At 36.1% G+C, this 12336-nt stretch overlaps 1 protein-coding gene across 1 annotated transcript; it reads left to right on the top strand.

Moving 5' to 3' along the window:
* Positions 1-7043: 7043 nt before the first annotated feature.
* LOC118892669 (alpha-aminoadipic semialdehyde dehydrogenase-like) lies at positions 7044-8818 on the top strand. Its single transcript, XM_036847422.1, has 2 exons — positions 7044-7157; positions 7287-8818. Exons 1-2 carry the CDS (start codon positions 7098-7100, stop codon positions 8592-8594), a joined length of 1368 nt encoding a protein of 455 aa, XP_036703317.1. The 5' UTR covers positions 7044-7097; the 3' UTR covers positions 8595-8818.
* Positions 8819-12336: the final 3518 nt, after the last annotated feature.

Raw genomic sequence — 12336 nt, 5'->3', positions numbered from 1 at the left:
AGCCACAACTAAAGAAAGCCCGCACGCAGCAATGAAGACCCAATGCAGCCAAAATTAAAATAAAATAAATAAATAAATTAAAAAAAGAAATTAGAAAAAGAAGAACAAAGTTCAAAATCAGCAGAAGGAGGGAAATAATAGAGATTAGAAAGAAAATAAATAAAATAGAGACCAAAAAAAAAAAGATCAATGAAACCAACAGCTGTTTTTGTTTTGAAAAGATAAATAAAATTGATAAGCCTTTAGCCAAGCTCATCAAGAAAAACAAGAGGGGACTACCCCCCCCCCCAAAACATGAAATATTAAAAGAGGAGAAATAGCAACTGATACCACAGAGACAAAAATTCATAAGAGAGTACTATGAACAGTTATATGCCCACAATTGAAAAACCTAGAAGAAATGGATGAATTTCTAGAAACATACAACCTTCCAAAACTGAATCAGGAAGAAATAGACAACCTGAACAGACTGATCACTAGTAGTGAAATTGAATTTGTAATTAAAAAAAAAAACTCCCAGGACCAGATGGCTTTACAGAGAAATTCTACCAAACATTTAAAAAAGAGCTAATACCTTTCCTTCTCAAACTATTCCAAACAGTGAAGACGAGGGAACACTCTCAAATTCATTCTATGAGGCTATCATTACCCTGATACCAAAACCAGACAAAAACACTACAAAAAAAAAAAAAATAACAGGCCAATATCTGTGATAAATATAGATGCAAAAATCCTGAACAAAATATTAGAAAACTGAATTCAACAATGTATAAAAAGGACCATACACCATGATCAAGTGGAATTTATTCCAGGGATTCAAGGATGAGTCAATATCCACAAATCAACCAATGTGATATACTACATTAACAAAAGGAAGGATAAAAATCACATGATCATCTATATAGATACAGAGAAAGAATTCAACAAAATTTAACATCCATTTACGATAAAAACTCTTATCAAAGTGGATAAAGAGAGAAGATATCTCAACATAATAAAGACCATTTATGACAAACCCACAGCTAACATCATACTCAATGGTGAAAAGCTGCAAGCTTTTCCTTTAAAATCAGGAACGTGACAAAGATGCCCACTCTTGCCACTACTATTTAACATAGTACTGGAGGCCCTAGCCACAGCAGCTAGACAAGAAAAAGAAATAAGAGGCATCTAAATTGGAAGGGAAAGTAACAATGTCATTATTTGCAAATGACATGATATTACATATAGAAAACTCTAAAGTCTCCATCAAAACACTATTAGAACTAATAAATGAATTCAGTAAAGTTGCAGGATACAAGATTAATATATAAAAATCTGTTACTTTTCTGTACACTAATAATAAACTATCAGAAAAAGAATTCAAGAAAAGAATTCCATTTACAATTACAACAAAAAGAATAAAATACATAGAAATAAACTTCACCAAGGAAGGGAAAGACCTATACTCTGAAAATTATAAGACACTGATGAAGAAAACTGATGACAGTACAATAAATGGAAAGATATCCCATGTTCATGGACTGGATGAATTAATATTGTTAAAATGTCCATACTACCAAAAACAATCTACAGATTTGATGCAATCCCTATCAAAATACCCAGGACATTTTTCATAGAACTAGAACAAATAACCCTAAAATTTATATGGAACCACAAAATACCCTGAATGGCCAAAACAATCCTGAGAAAAAAGAACAAAGCTGGAGGTATCCTACTTCCTGACTTTTGACTATACTACAAAGCTACAGTAATCAAAAAGTATGGTACTGGCACAAAAACAGACACAACCAATGGAACAAAATAGAGAGCCCAGAAATAAACCCATGCACCCATGGTCAATTAATTTATGACAAAAGAGGCAAGAATAGACAATGGAGAGAAGACAGTCTCTTCAATAAGTTATGCTGAGAAAACTGGACAGTTACATGTAAAAGAATGAAATGAGAACATTTTTTCACACCATGTACAAAAATAAACTCAAAATGGACTCAAGACCTAAATGTAAGATTGGAAACCATAAAACTCCCAGAAGACACAGGTATTCTTTAATATCAATCACAGCAATAGTTTTTGGATCTGTCTCCTAAGGAAAAGAAAACAAGCAATATTAAACAAATGGGACCTAACAAAACTTAAAAATTTTTGCACAGCAAAGGAAACCGCAACAAAACAAAAAGACAACCTGCTGAATGGGAGAAAATATTTGCTAGTGATATGTCTAATAAAGGGTTAATATCCAAAATATATAAACAGCTCATACAACTCAATATCAAACAACCCCATTAAAAAATAGGCAGAAGACCTGAATAGACACTTCTCCAAAGAAGATATACAGATGACTAACAGGTACATAAAAAGATGCTCAACATCACTAATCATCAAAGAAATGTAAAGCAAAACCACAATGAAATATCACCTCACACCTGTCAGAAAGGCTATCATCGAAAAGTCTACAAATAACAAATGTTGACAAGGATGTGGAGAAAAGGAAACTCTAGTGCACTGTTGGTGGGAATGTAAATTGGTGAAGCCACTGTGGAGAACAGTATGGAGGTTTCTTAAAAAACTAAAAATAGAACTACAATATGATCCAGCAGTTCCATTCCTGGGTATATATCCAAAGAAAACGAAAACACTAATTTGAAAAGATACATGTACCCCAATGTTCATAGAAGCATTATTTACAATAGCCAACATATTTAAGCAACCTTAATGTCCATCAACTAATAATGGATAAAGATGTGGTGTTCATGTATGTGTGTGTGTGAATGCATACACACACAATGGAATTTGCAACAACATGGATGAACTTGGAGGGAATTATGCTCAGTGAAATAAGTCAGCCAGAGGAAAAAAATACTATATGTTATCACTTATGTGTGGAATCTAAAAAATAAAACAAATGGATATAACAAAACAGAAATAGACTCACAGATACAGAAAATAAACTAGTGGTTACCAGTAGGGATATGGAAGGGTGGAGGGGCAAGTTAGGGGTTGGGGATTAAGAGGTACAAACTACTATGTATAAAATAAATATGCTACAAGGATATATTTTTCAGTTCAGGGAATAATGACAATATTTTATAATAACTTTAAATGGAGTATATAATCTACAAAAATAATGAATCACTATTTTGTACACTTGAAACTAATATAATTGGTAAATCAACTATACCTCAATTTAAAAAGCAAAGCAAACAAACAACAAAAATGCCCAGCTTCTCCTCTGAGATCAGTGTTACATTTAAAAGTTATTTGGTATCAGCTTGAAAAACATGATTGCTAATATTAAAAGTCTGGCTCAATATAATTGATACAAATAATAGAAATGACTGGCAAATGTAAATATTGACAATAAGTGTGGTAGTAGTCATCTGAGAGGCACAATTAATCTTAAGCTATATTTAAGTCTGTAGTAGAATCTCTCGCATAAAAAAAATTAGCATGGTCCTAAAATGTAAGAAAATGCAGAAATTAATAAAATAATTATCTTATTTGAGTGTTCTTCCCTCTATAACTCACAGAAATAGGAGGAATTTGGAAAAGAAAAAGAAAATGGTCACAGACTTTGTAAGAATAGAAATCCAATCTTCTATGTTGAAGTTCAAAGGATGAGAGTTATTTAGCTGTACAAGAGACAGTTTGGATCTGATATCAATTTAATAATGGCCTTCAAAAACTGGATGTAAAAAATTAATACAAAAAGTAATCAACTTTCACCCCCATTCCATTTTAGCAAGTGCAAGAAGAAATGTGCCTTAATACAAGGTCTGACAGATTTAGATCTGAAGTTCACGTTTCTAGAAGGAGAACAATTCCTGATGGATGGATTTATGAGAGAGAGAGCTCTGAAAGACAACACAATCTATAGTGTTTTGTTAGGATGGTTTTTGAGTGGATGTGCCCAACGTGGAAAGGTCACAGTACTTTTTAAGGTTCCTCAACCCTAGAATTCTATGATTAAGCCTAGCTGTAGAATGGTACCCAGGAGGAACAGGCAATTGCTGTGAGAGAAGTTCTCAGAATTGCCTCAAACTCAAAGGTTAAAATAAATGACAGGGCAGTTTTTAGTTTCACTTGGGTCAGATGAGCTAGAGCTGTAGGAAGACTGGTGACATGTACTGATCTGAGCTAAATTTCCTGTTGGAGAAGTCCACACAGACTGAAAAAGTGACATGGCTAAAAATATCAATTAGGACAGTCATGAACCAGGAACTTGGTAAGACAATTCTCACCCTAATTTTTATGCATGATGATGAACAGTCATTTCTTTGAATACAGTTGGCACCACTGATTTCCTTAGTCTTCTAAAACATTGATAAAGTTACATTTTCCCCAAAGTTTTTTTTTTTATTGTGGTAAAATACACATAGCCTAAAATTTGCCATTTTAACCATTTTTATGTGTACGCTTCAGTGACATTAAGTACATTCACATTGTCATGTAATTATACATCTCCAGAACTTTTTCATCATCCCAAACTGAAACTCTATACCCATTAAACAATAACTCCTCCTCCCTCCCTCCAATAAAGTTACTTTTATAATTAATCACACTAAGAAACCGTTGATTAGTGGGTAGTTTTGTCAAGAGGATTAATTTAATTACGGTTATCCTATGTTACAGAAAAAATTGTGAAATATTTATTACCAGCTGAAGGATATGTTCATTCATGGTTACAAGTTCCAGATTTGGAGGAAGAAAGATCTACCACGATTTAAAAAAAAAAACAACTTTAAAACTGGAGCATTACCTACGTGGGAGATTCTCTCCACCCCCCAAATTTGTACACATCTAAATATTCAGTCTTTGGTTGGAAATACTTTCTCACTTATATCTATACTGTTACTAGGCTGTAGCTATAATATAGTCCATGTTTGGGCTTATATTAGGAAATCATCAGCTCACAGGTGACAAGAAGATGATTAATTTTACATCACAGCAGCACACCTTAAGACTGCTGTGCCTTCCAGGCTATTTTTTGGGGCGGGGGGGGGCGGGTGTGGTTTCTAATGACCACAGTTTAGTGATCGATTCAAAATACTATTAACTTCGATGGAGAGGATTCTACATTCTATATTAAACTTTATTTTACCTGTTGTAAAAAGTTTGTTATTTTTGTAAAGATACCAGTGCTATTCTACATTTATGAGCTATAAAATCAAAACAAAACTGGCTCCAATAACATATAGAATGTCTGTAGGGTATGCATAAAACTTAACTGAAAAACTGGAAGGAATATTTAACCATTTAAAGTAAAGTACTTTTTCAGGTGATGTCTATGTCAACTTTCATTCTTTTTAAAAAGTTATCTGTCTTTTCTTGCTCAGCTGTTAATATTTTCTCTTTATATTTATTGTTCTGCAATTTCACCATGCTGTACTTAGGTTGGACCTATTTTTATTTACACTTTTTTGCATCTTAAATCTTGGAAAATTCTCAGGTATTATCTCTTTAAATATGGCTTATCTTCCATATCCATTTGGTGGACCATATCAATCTGTTTTTTGGTGCTGCATTCTGAGTGGATTGGTTAGTCCTATCTTCAAATTAATTGAATATCTCTTTGTGATAATACAGAGGTTTAAAAAAAATTCAATAAACACTTTTGTCTTAAATTTCTAATTGATTGTATTTTTTCTTCATCTGTGCTTGATTTCATTATTGTTTTTTTGTTTTTTAAAGATAAAACTATTTTTAGAAGGAATTCAAAGACTTTCTATTATAGTCATTTTGAAATTTAAAAAACTTTATTGGTAGTGACTGAGTCTCTCATCTATTGGTTTTGTTGTTCTTTTTCTTAGTGTTAATCACTAGGGCTTCCTAAATTTACCATGACTGAGCTGTCTTTCCTGCCTGCCTGCCTGCCTTCCCCCATTCCCAAACTCATTACTACCTTCCCTCTAGTTTTGGGGTGGTTTTCCCTGCCCTGGGATCTTGACCTAGACCCCAACACAGATCTGGTGATCAGCACAGCCCATGTCCGGCCAGAAGTCCTTTGAGCTTCCAACCTCTGAAGAGTCACAGCTTTATTCAAAGGTTGCCTCGTGCAATGGAGAGTTTTGTTAGCATTCTTTCACGGGCTAGCAGGGCAGGTTAATGATGCCCTTCCTTGTTTCTCTCCTTGAATCTGCAAAGGCCCACAGATTCATTCTCTGCTTTTAAAGCTATTTGGGGGGCACAAAATTTTTTTATTATTATTACTTAAAAATTTTTTTTAGTGTGATTGTATTTTTAGTTATTTATTTTAAAAAAATTATTGCTCTCTTCAGAGTGGAGGAAAAAAAGTCAAGGTTGAACTGACAGTGTCAATCTGCCTATGAGGCCAAGGTCTGTATGTGCAGACTATTGAGATAATTAATGCTAAAACCTGTTTATGAACATAATAAATCAATTTGTCTCTCTGTACTCAACATTAAATAACTTTTTTGTGTATGCTCTAGCTTGAAACTTGGAAGATGAATCAGCTGATTTAGAACAATGCCCCTCCAGTTATTAAACGATTATTTCAAGAAAAAAGGGAGGAGAGACATAACTGATATGAGGCAGTCTGGCTTCTAATAGCTAGATGATTCATAATTCTAGAGTCCATTATTTTGATATTTGTGTATTTTTTTGTAAAAGCATAATGACTTGGATATTTATCTCAGATATTCTCAGGAAAATGTATAAGCTGGGGGAAAATGCTTGGTGATTCATATTATGATAAGGGTGAAAAATGGAAATAGCTACAATAGCCTACAGTACTAATACTGCAGGAAAAATTGAAACTAGTTAATTTAAAATTTCAAGTCGGTCAGTGCACTGAGTCACTAACTTTGCAAAGTTTTCTTGCGTATATTTCTTTTTCTAATGAGTTGTCACATGTGCTTAATGTCAACAACCAACAAGCACTTCTTGTGAGATTCAAAAATGGTTGCATTTGCTTGAAATATTGAGCATATGAGTCAATTACAAAAGCTTGTACAATAATTAAGTTGGAGTGCGCCTCCCTGGTTCGGTGTGTGGCGCGTTCCCGGTCTGCTCTGCATGTTATGACCACCTATTGTCCTGCTAACAATGAGCCAATAGCGAGAGTCCGACAGGCCAGCATGGCTGACTATGAAGAAACCGTAAAGAAAGCAAGAGAAGCATGGAGAATCTGGGCAGATTGTGCAGGTATCGTAAAAATGGCAAATATCCACATACAAAATGTGGAGAATGAAAGTCTCTTATGATTCCACTTCCCAGAAATTACAACTGTTAATATCTTTTATATTCCTTCAAACTTAATGTATATGATTCCTGCTCCAAAGCGAGGAGAAGTAGTGAGACAGATTGGTGATGCCTTGCGGGAGAAGATCCAAGTACTAGGAAGCTTGGTGTCTTTGGAGATGGGGAAGATCTTAGTGGAAGGTGTGGGAGAAGTTCAAGAGTACGTGGATATTTGTGATTATGCTGTTGGCTTATCTCAGATGATTGGAGGACCCATCCTGCCTTCTGAAAGACCTGGCTATGCGCTCATTGAACAGTGGAATCCTGTAGGCCTGGTTGGAATCATAACTGCGTTCAACTTCCCTGTGGCGGTGTATGGCTGGAACAACGCCATCGCCATGATCTGTGGGAATGCCTGCCTTTGGAAAGGAGCTCCAACAACTTCCCTCATTAGTGTAGCTGTCACAAAGGTAATAGTCAAGGTTCTGGAGGACAACAAGCTGCCTCGTGCTATTTGTTCCTTGACTTGTGGTGGAGCGGATACTGGCACAGCCATGGCCAAAGATGAGCGAATGAACCTGCTGTCCTTCACTGGGAGCACTCAGGTGGGAAAACAAGTGGCTCTTACGGTGCAGGAGAGTTTTGGGAGAAGTTTATTAGAACTCGGAGGAAACAATGCAATTATAGCTTTTGAGGATTCAGACCTCAGCTTAGTCGTTCCCTCAGCTCTCTTTGCAGCCATGGGGACAGCCGGCCAGAGGTGTACCACAGCGAGGCGCCTGTTTTTACATGAACGCATTCATGATGAAGTTGTTAATAGACTTAAAAAGGCCTATGTACAGATCCGTGTTGGGAACCCGTGGGACTCTAATGTTCTCTATGGGCCACTCCACACCAAACAGGCAGTGAGCATGTTTCTTGGAGCAGTGGAGGAAGCAAAGAAAGAAGGTGGCACCGTGGTCTATGGTGGCAAGGTTATGGATTGCCCTGGAAATTATGTAGAACTGACAATTGTGACAGGCCTTGACCACAATGCGTCCATTGTACACACAGAGACTTTTGCCCCAATTCTTTGTGTCTTTAAATTCAAGAATGAAGACGAGGTCTTTGCATGGAATAATGAAGTAAAACAGGGACTTTCAAGTAGCATCTTTACCAAGGATTTCGGCAGAATCTTTCGCTGGCTTGGCCCAAAAGGATCAGACTGTGGCACTGTAAACGTCAACATTCCAACGAGTGGGGCTGAGATTGGAGGTGCATTTGGAGGAGAGAAGCACACTGGCGGTGGCAGGGAGTCTGGTAGTGATGCCTGGAAACAGTACATGAGAAGATCTACTTGTACCATCAACTACAGTAAGGACCTGCCTCTGGCCCAAGGAATCAAGTTTCAGTAAAGTTGCTTTCAATTGACATTTCAAGTGTTTCAGGCATTGTTGCATCTCTTTCTTCTGAAGAAGACGAAGAAAATTACTATTTGTCTTGAATAAATGGATCATTTTGAATTTGACAGTGGTTAACCCCTTATGCTTCTGAAGCCTAAATCAAGAGACTTTTTTAAAAAATAAAAATTTTCATGACATAGCCTTAAGTAATAAAAGATAGATTAGATGGATTTTTATGTTACTAGTAGTTACTGATTTTTTTAAACTTTAGCATTATTTTTATAATTTAGAAAAAAATAGTGCATGCCATGGTAGGAATTTGAAAAGTACAGAACATAATAGGGAAGAAAATAGGAGTCTTGTCAGGAGGTGCAGGAACATCTCCTGAGCAAATAAAGAAATCGGTAGCAAGTATTGATTCACGTCACCCTCAGCAGGTGTTGGAAAGGGTGTGATTGAAGGGAGTGTCCCTTGTTTATGGAGGACCATAGCACAGTATCCCTGTGGAACGACTTGCTGTTTAAGATGTCTGAGGGCATTCATCATTCATCATCCTTTTCTCGCTCAGGATGGCTTGTGTCACCACAGAAGAAATCTGGGGGGCGGACGGAGATTTTGCTCCTGCCCTACCTAGAACCTGCACCTGCGGACGACTGTGTGGAATTCTATGCAGAGCACGTCTGGATTTCTTATGCAACCTCAGACCGTCTTCTTTAGCTGTTAGGCTTCTTTAGTTGCCCTTAGGTTTGTTCTCAGAATAACCAAGTGTGTAGCAGCATGTGTTTGCAGTGAACTCGGCATAGTTCACTTTTTCTTTCCTGGGAGTCCACTTCCTTTTCTTGAGAAGCTGCCCGGGAGCTGCTGGAGTGGCTCAGCCCAGGGCCCTGCCGCGCTCACGCCGGCCCCTGCGGCTCTGTCTTCCTGGCAGCCTCCACTCCCCTGGAGGGCAGCAGCCGCCACCCCGTCGACTCCTGCCAGGCTGGACTGGGACAGAAGCCTCGCAAGAAGATGACACCTGTAGATGACCTGATGTGTCAGGATGTATGGAGAGATTCAGACAACTGGCGAAGAATTTGGGGTTGAGTTATGACAGAGAAGCAAGCAAATGAAAAAAACCAAGCAATGATAAATTTATCAGGGAAGGAAAGGTATATAACATGTTCCGTGGCCCAGCTGTGACTAGTTCACCCAGGTATGCTGTTGTCAACCTTGAATATTAAGCCAAACAGGGACGATAGGCCTTCTGAGAGCATGTTGGCAGGAAAAGTTCAGGGTTTGAAGGTAGGTCAGAGAGGCAGGCAGTTTATGTTCTGTAGTGGAAAATCAATAATGCCTAAAATTACAAAAGCAAGAAATAGGAACATAGGCTTATAAAATATAGGGAGCTAAATTCTGAAAATATCATTGCTTCAGGAGAGGGCAAATGGGGGGTGGGGCATGGAGACAGGAGGGATTATTTTCCATAACAAGTCTTGTAGAGCTATTTGACTCTTTAAATCAAGAGAATGTATAACTTTGATTAAAAATTCAAACCAACAACAACAAAAAATTAAACTGGAGCAAGAGTAATGAGGTATAAAGATCACATTCACTAGCTAAATTTAAGAGTGATGTTTTGTTGAACTGCCAAGAAAATTAAAATCAAAATATTCTCATATAACTTTATGAATGGTATAGAAATCTTTGACAACAGTATAAGATTGTTACTCCACTTTTAAAATTAAACATTCAGCCAGAGATCAGCAAATTTGATGAAATGGAACTGAAAAAGGCTCGTGCCTTTATTTTATTTTATTTTATTAGCCTTAAAGACTCAGTTTTGCTAAGACATGATTCACCCAAACCTTGCCTAAAGAAACCGACCACGCTTTTCAGTTAATTTGCACGTAGAGAATATCTGTTCTGGGAATGGACAGAAAAATAGGGATCATATAAACGTGTCTTTTTCCATCCTTGAGGAAGAGGCTGGGCAACAGAAAAAAAAATGTATGTGTACTGCTGGCAGAGAAACTCTAAGGGTACATTAAGCCTGATTTGGTACACCATGTAACTCTTCCAGGCACAATGTACAGTTATCATAAACAGATTGAACTGAAAGATTCCCTGCCATTGTTCTGTCATTCAGCTGACCCTGAGTGCAACTATACAAGATATTTTAAGCTAGGCTATATGCAGTATTTTTTTCAGAAAAACAGATTGATAATTAGGGATTCACAAAACTTATGGACATAATTTATAAAATGAACAATCAATCATTTACTTTTAAGTGTAAGTGGAAAACTTGCTGAATATGTTTCTTTGGCAATCTCTATGGCCCAAATGGCTCATGCCATTAAACCAATATAATCTATTTGAGAATTCATTAAGATATTCAGCAAATCTAGTGACCATGTATGTATAAACATGATTTGTGAACTCCCCATCTTTTTTAGAAAGAGGTAGCTGGAACTTTCAGATCTGCTCTCCTTTATGTTTTCATTGAAATATGCACTCGTGTTTTCATTATTATTTCTTTGTGCACTTCCACAAGATCTTGTTTTCTGGGACAAGAATATTGATATTTCAGATTCTTTACTATGTCAAGCACAGTAAATGTAATCAAAGGGTAAATAAAAATAACAGTCAATTTCACATTTTTCAGTGGAAAAATTCAGTATGCCAGCATTCCTGTATGCTTCTAAAGAAATTCAAGAACTTAGCAAGCAAGGATGGCAGATGGAACCTTGAATAGAGACTGGCTCACTTTGCTCATCTAAGTCATGGAAGTGATAAAGATCTCTCTGATTAATAATATATTAATAATATTATTAACTAAATAGTTCAGTTAAAAATCCTCTGCCCATTATACTTAGGTTCCTTTTTATATTTTCTCTTCTTCGTTCACAGGATATTTAACTCTGACTAGAAACACCAAAATCTCAGTAACATTTCCCTATATGTCTTTGGTCTATTGAAGAGTGTGAACAAGAATTTTTTAACCCAGGGAAAACTACACAAATCAGTGACTATATTGAATAATGATTATAACATAATACTATGTTTACAACAACACAATAAAAACTGCTTACAACACAATCGAATTTCCAACTTGCCAACAGACTGCATGGGAGTCAAATGCTAAAAGATTTTAACTCTTAATCATTCAATTCTGAATATTATTTCCATTTAGATCATAGAAAATAACATGGGATAAAGATTTTTAGCCTCCTGATCTGAGATTTATATGAAGACCATTAAGAACCTACTTTTGTATGTTTTGTCTTCTTTAAAAATTAGAAATATTTAAGACATTCAGAAATGAATAAAAATCAGTATACCCAATAACCCATCACAAACTTAAGAAATAATACATTACTTATACAATTAAAGCTAAAAAGTATCCCCTCTGTTTCCATTAACCACCACCCCTGTCCTCCTCTAAGGAAAGCACTCTCTTGAATTTGATATTTAAAGTTCCAGTGCACTTTTTATTATTTTACATCATAAATACGGTTTAAGTTTTATATATACGGTACAAAGCTGGATGCATACTTCTGCTTATTGCTTTTATTGTTTGATATAAATATTTGAGATTCATCCATGTTGATATATGTAGCTCCACTTTATTCATTTTCAGTGCATTGGATAAATGTACCATCATGACTTATCTCTTCTCCTATATATGGACATAGCTATTACAATTTTTTTAGTATTACAAGCAATGCTGCCATAAGCAGTCTTGTATGAATACAACTGTATCATTCATGAAAGTTTC

The sequence above is a fragment of the Balaenoptera musculus genome, chromosome 3 (assembly GCF_009873245.2).
Source record: "Balaenoptera musculus isolate JJ_BM4_2016_0621 chromosome 3, mBalMus1.pri.v3, whole genome shotgun sequence".
Classification (NCBI taxonomy): Eukaryota; Metazoa; Chordata; class Mammalia; order Artiodactyla; family Balaenopteridae; genus Balaenoptera; species Balaenoptera musculus.
The sequence above is the reverse complement of the archived record's forward strand: the minus strand, read 5'-3'. Positions and strand labels throughout refer to the sequence as shown.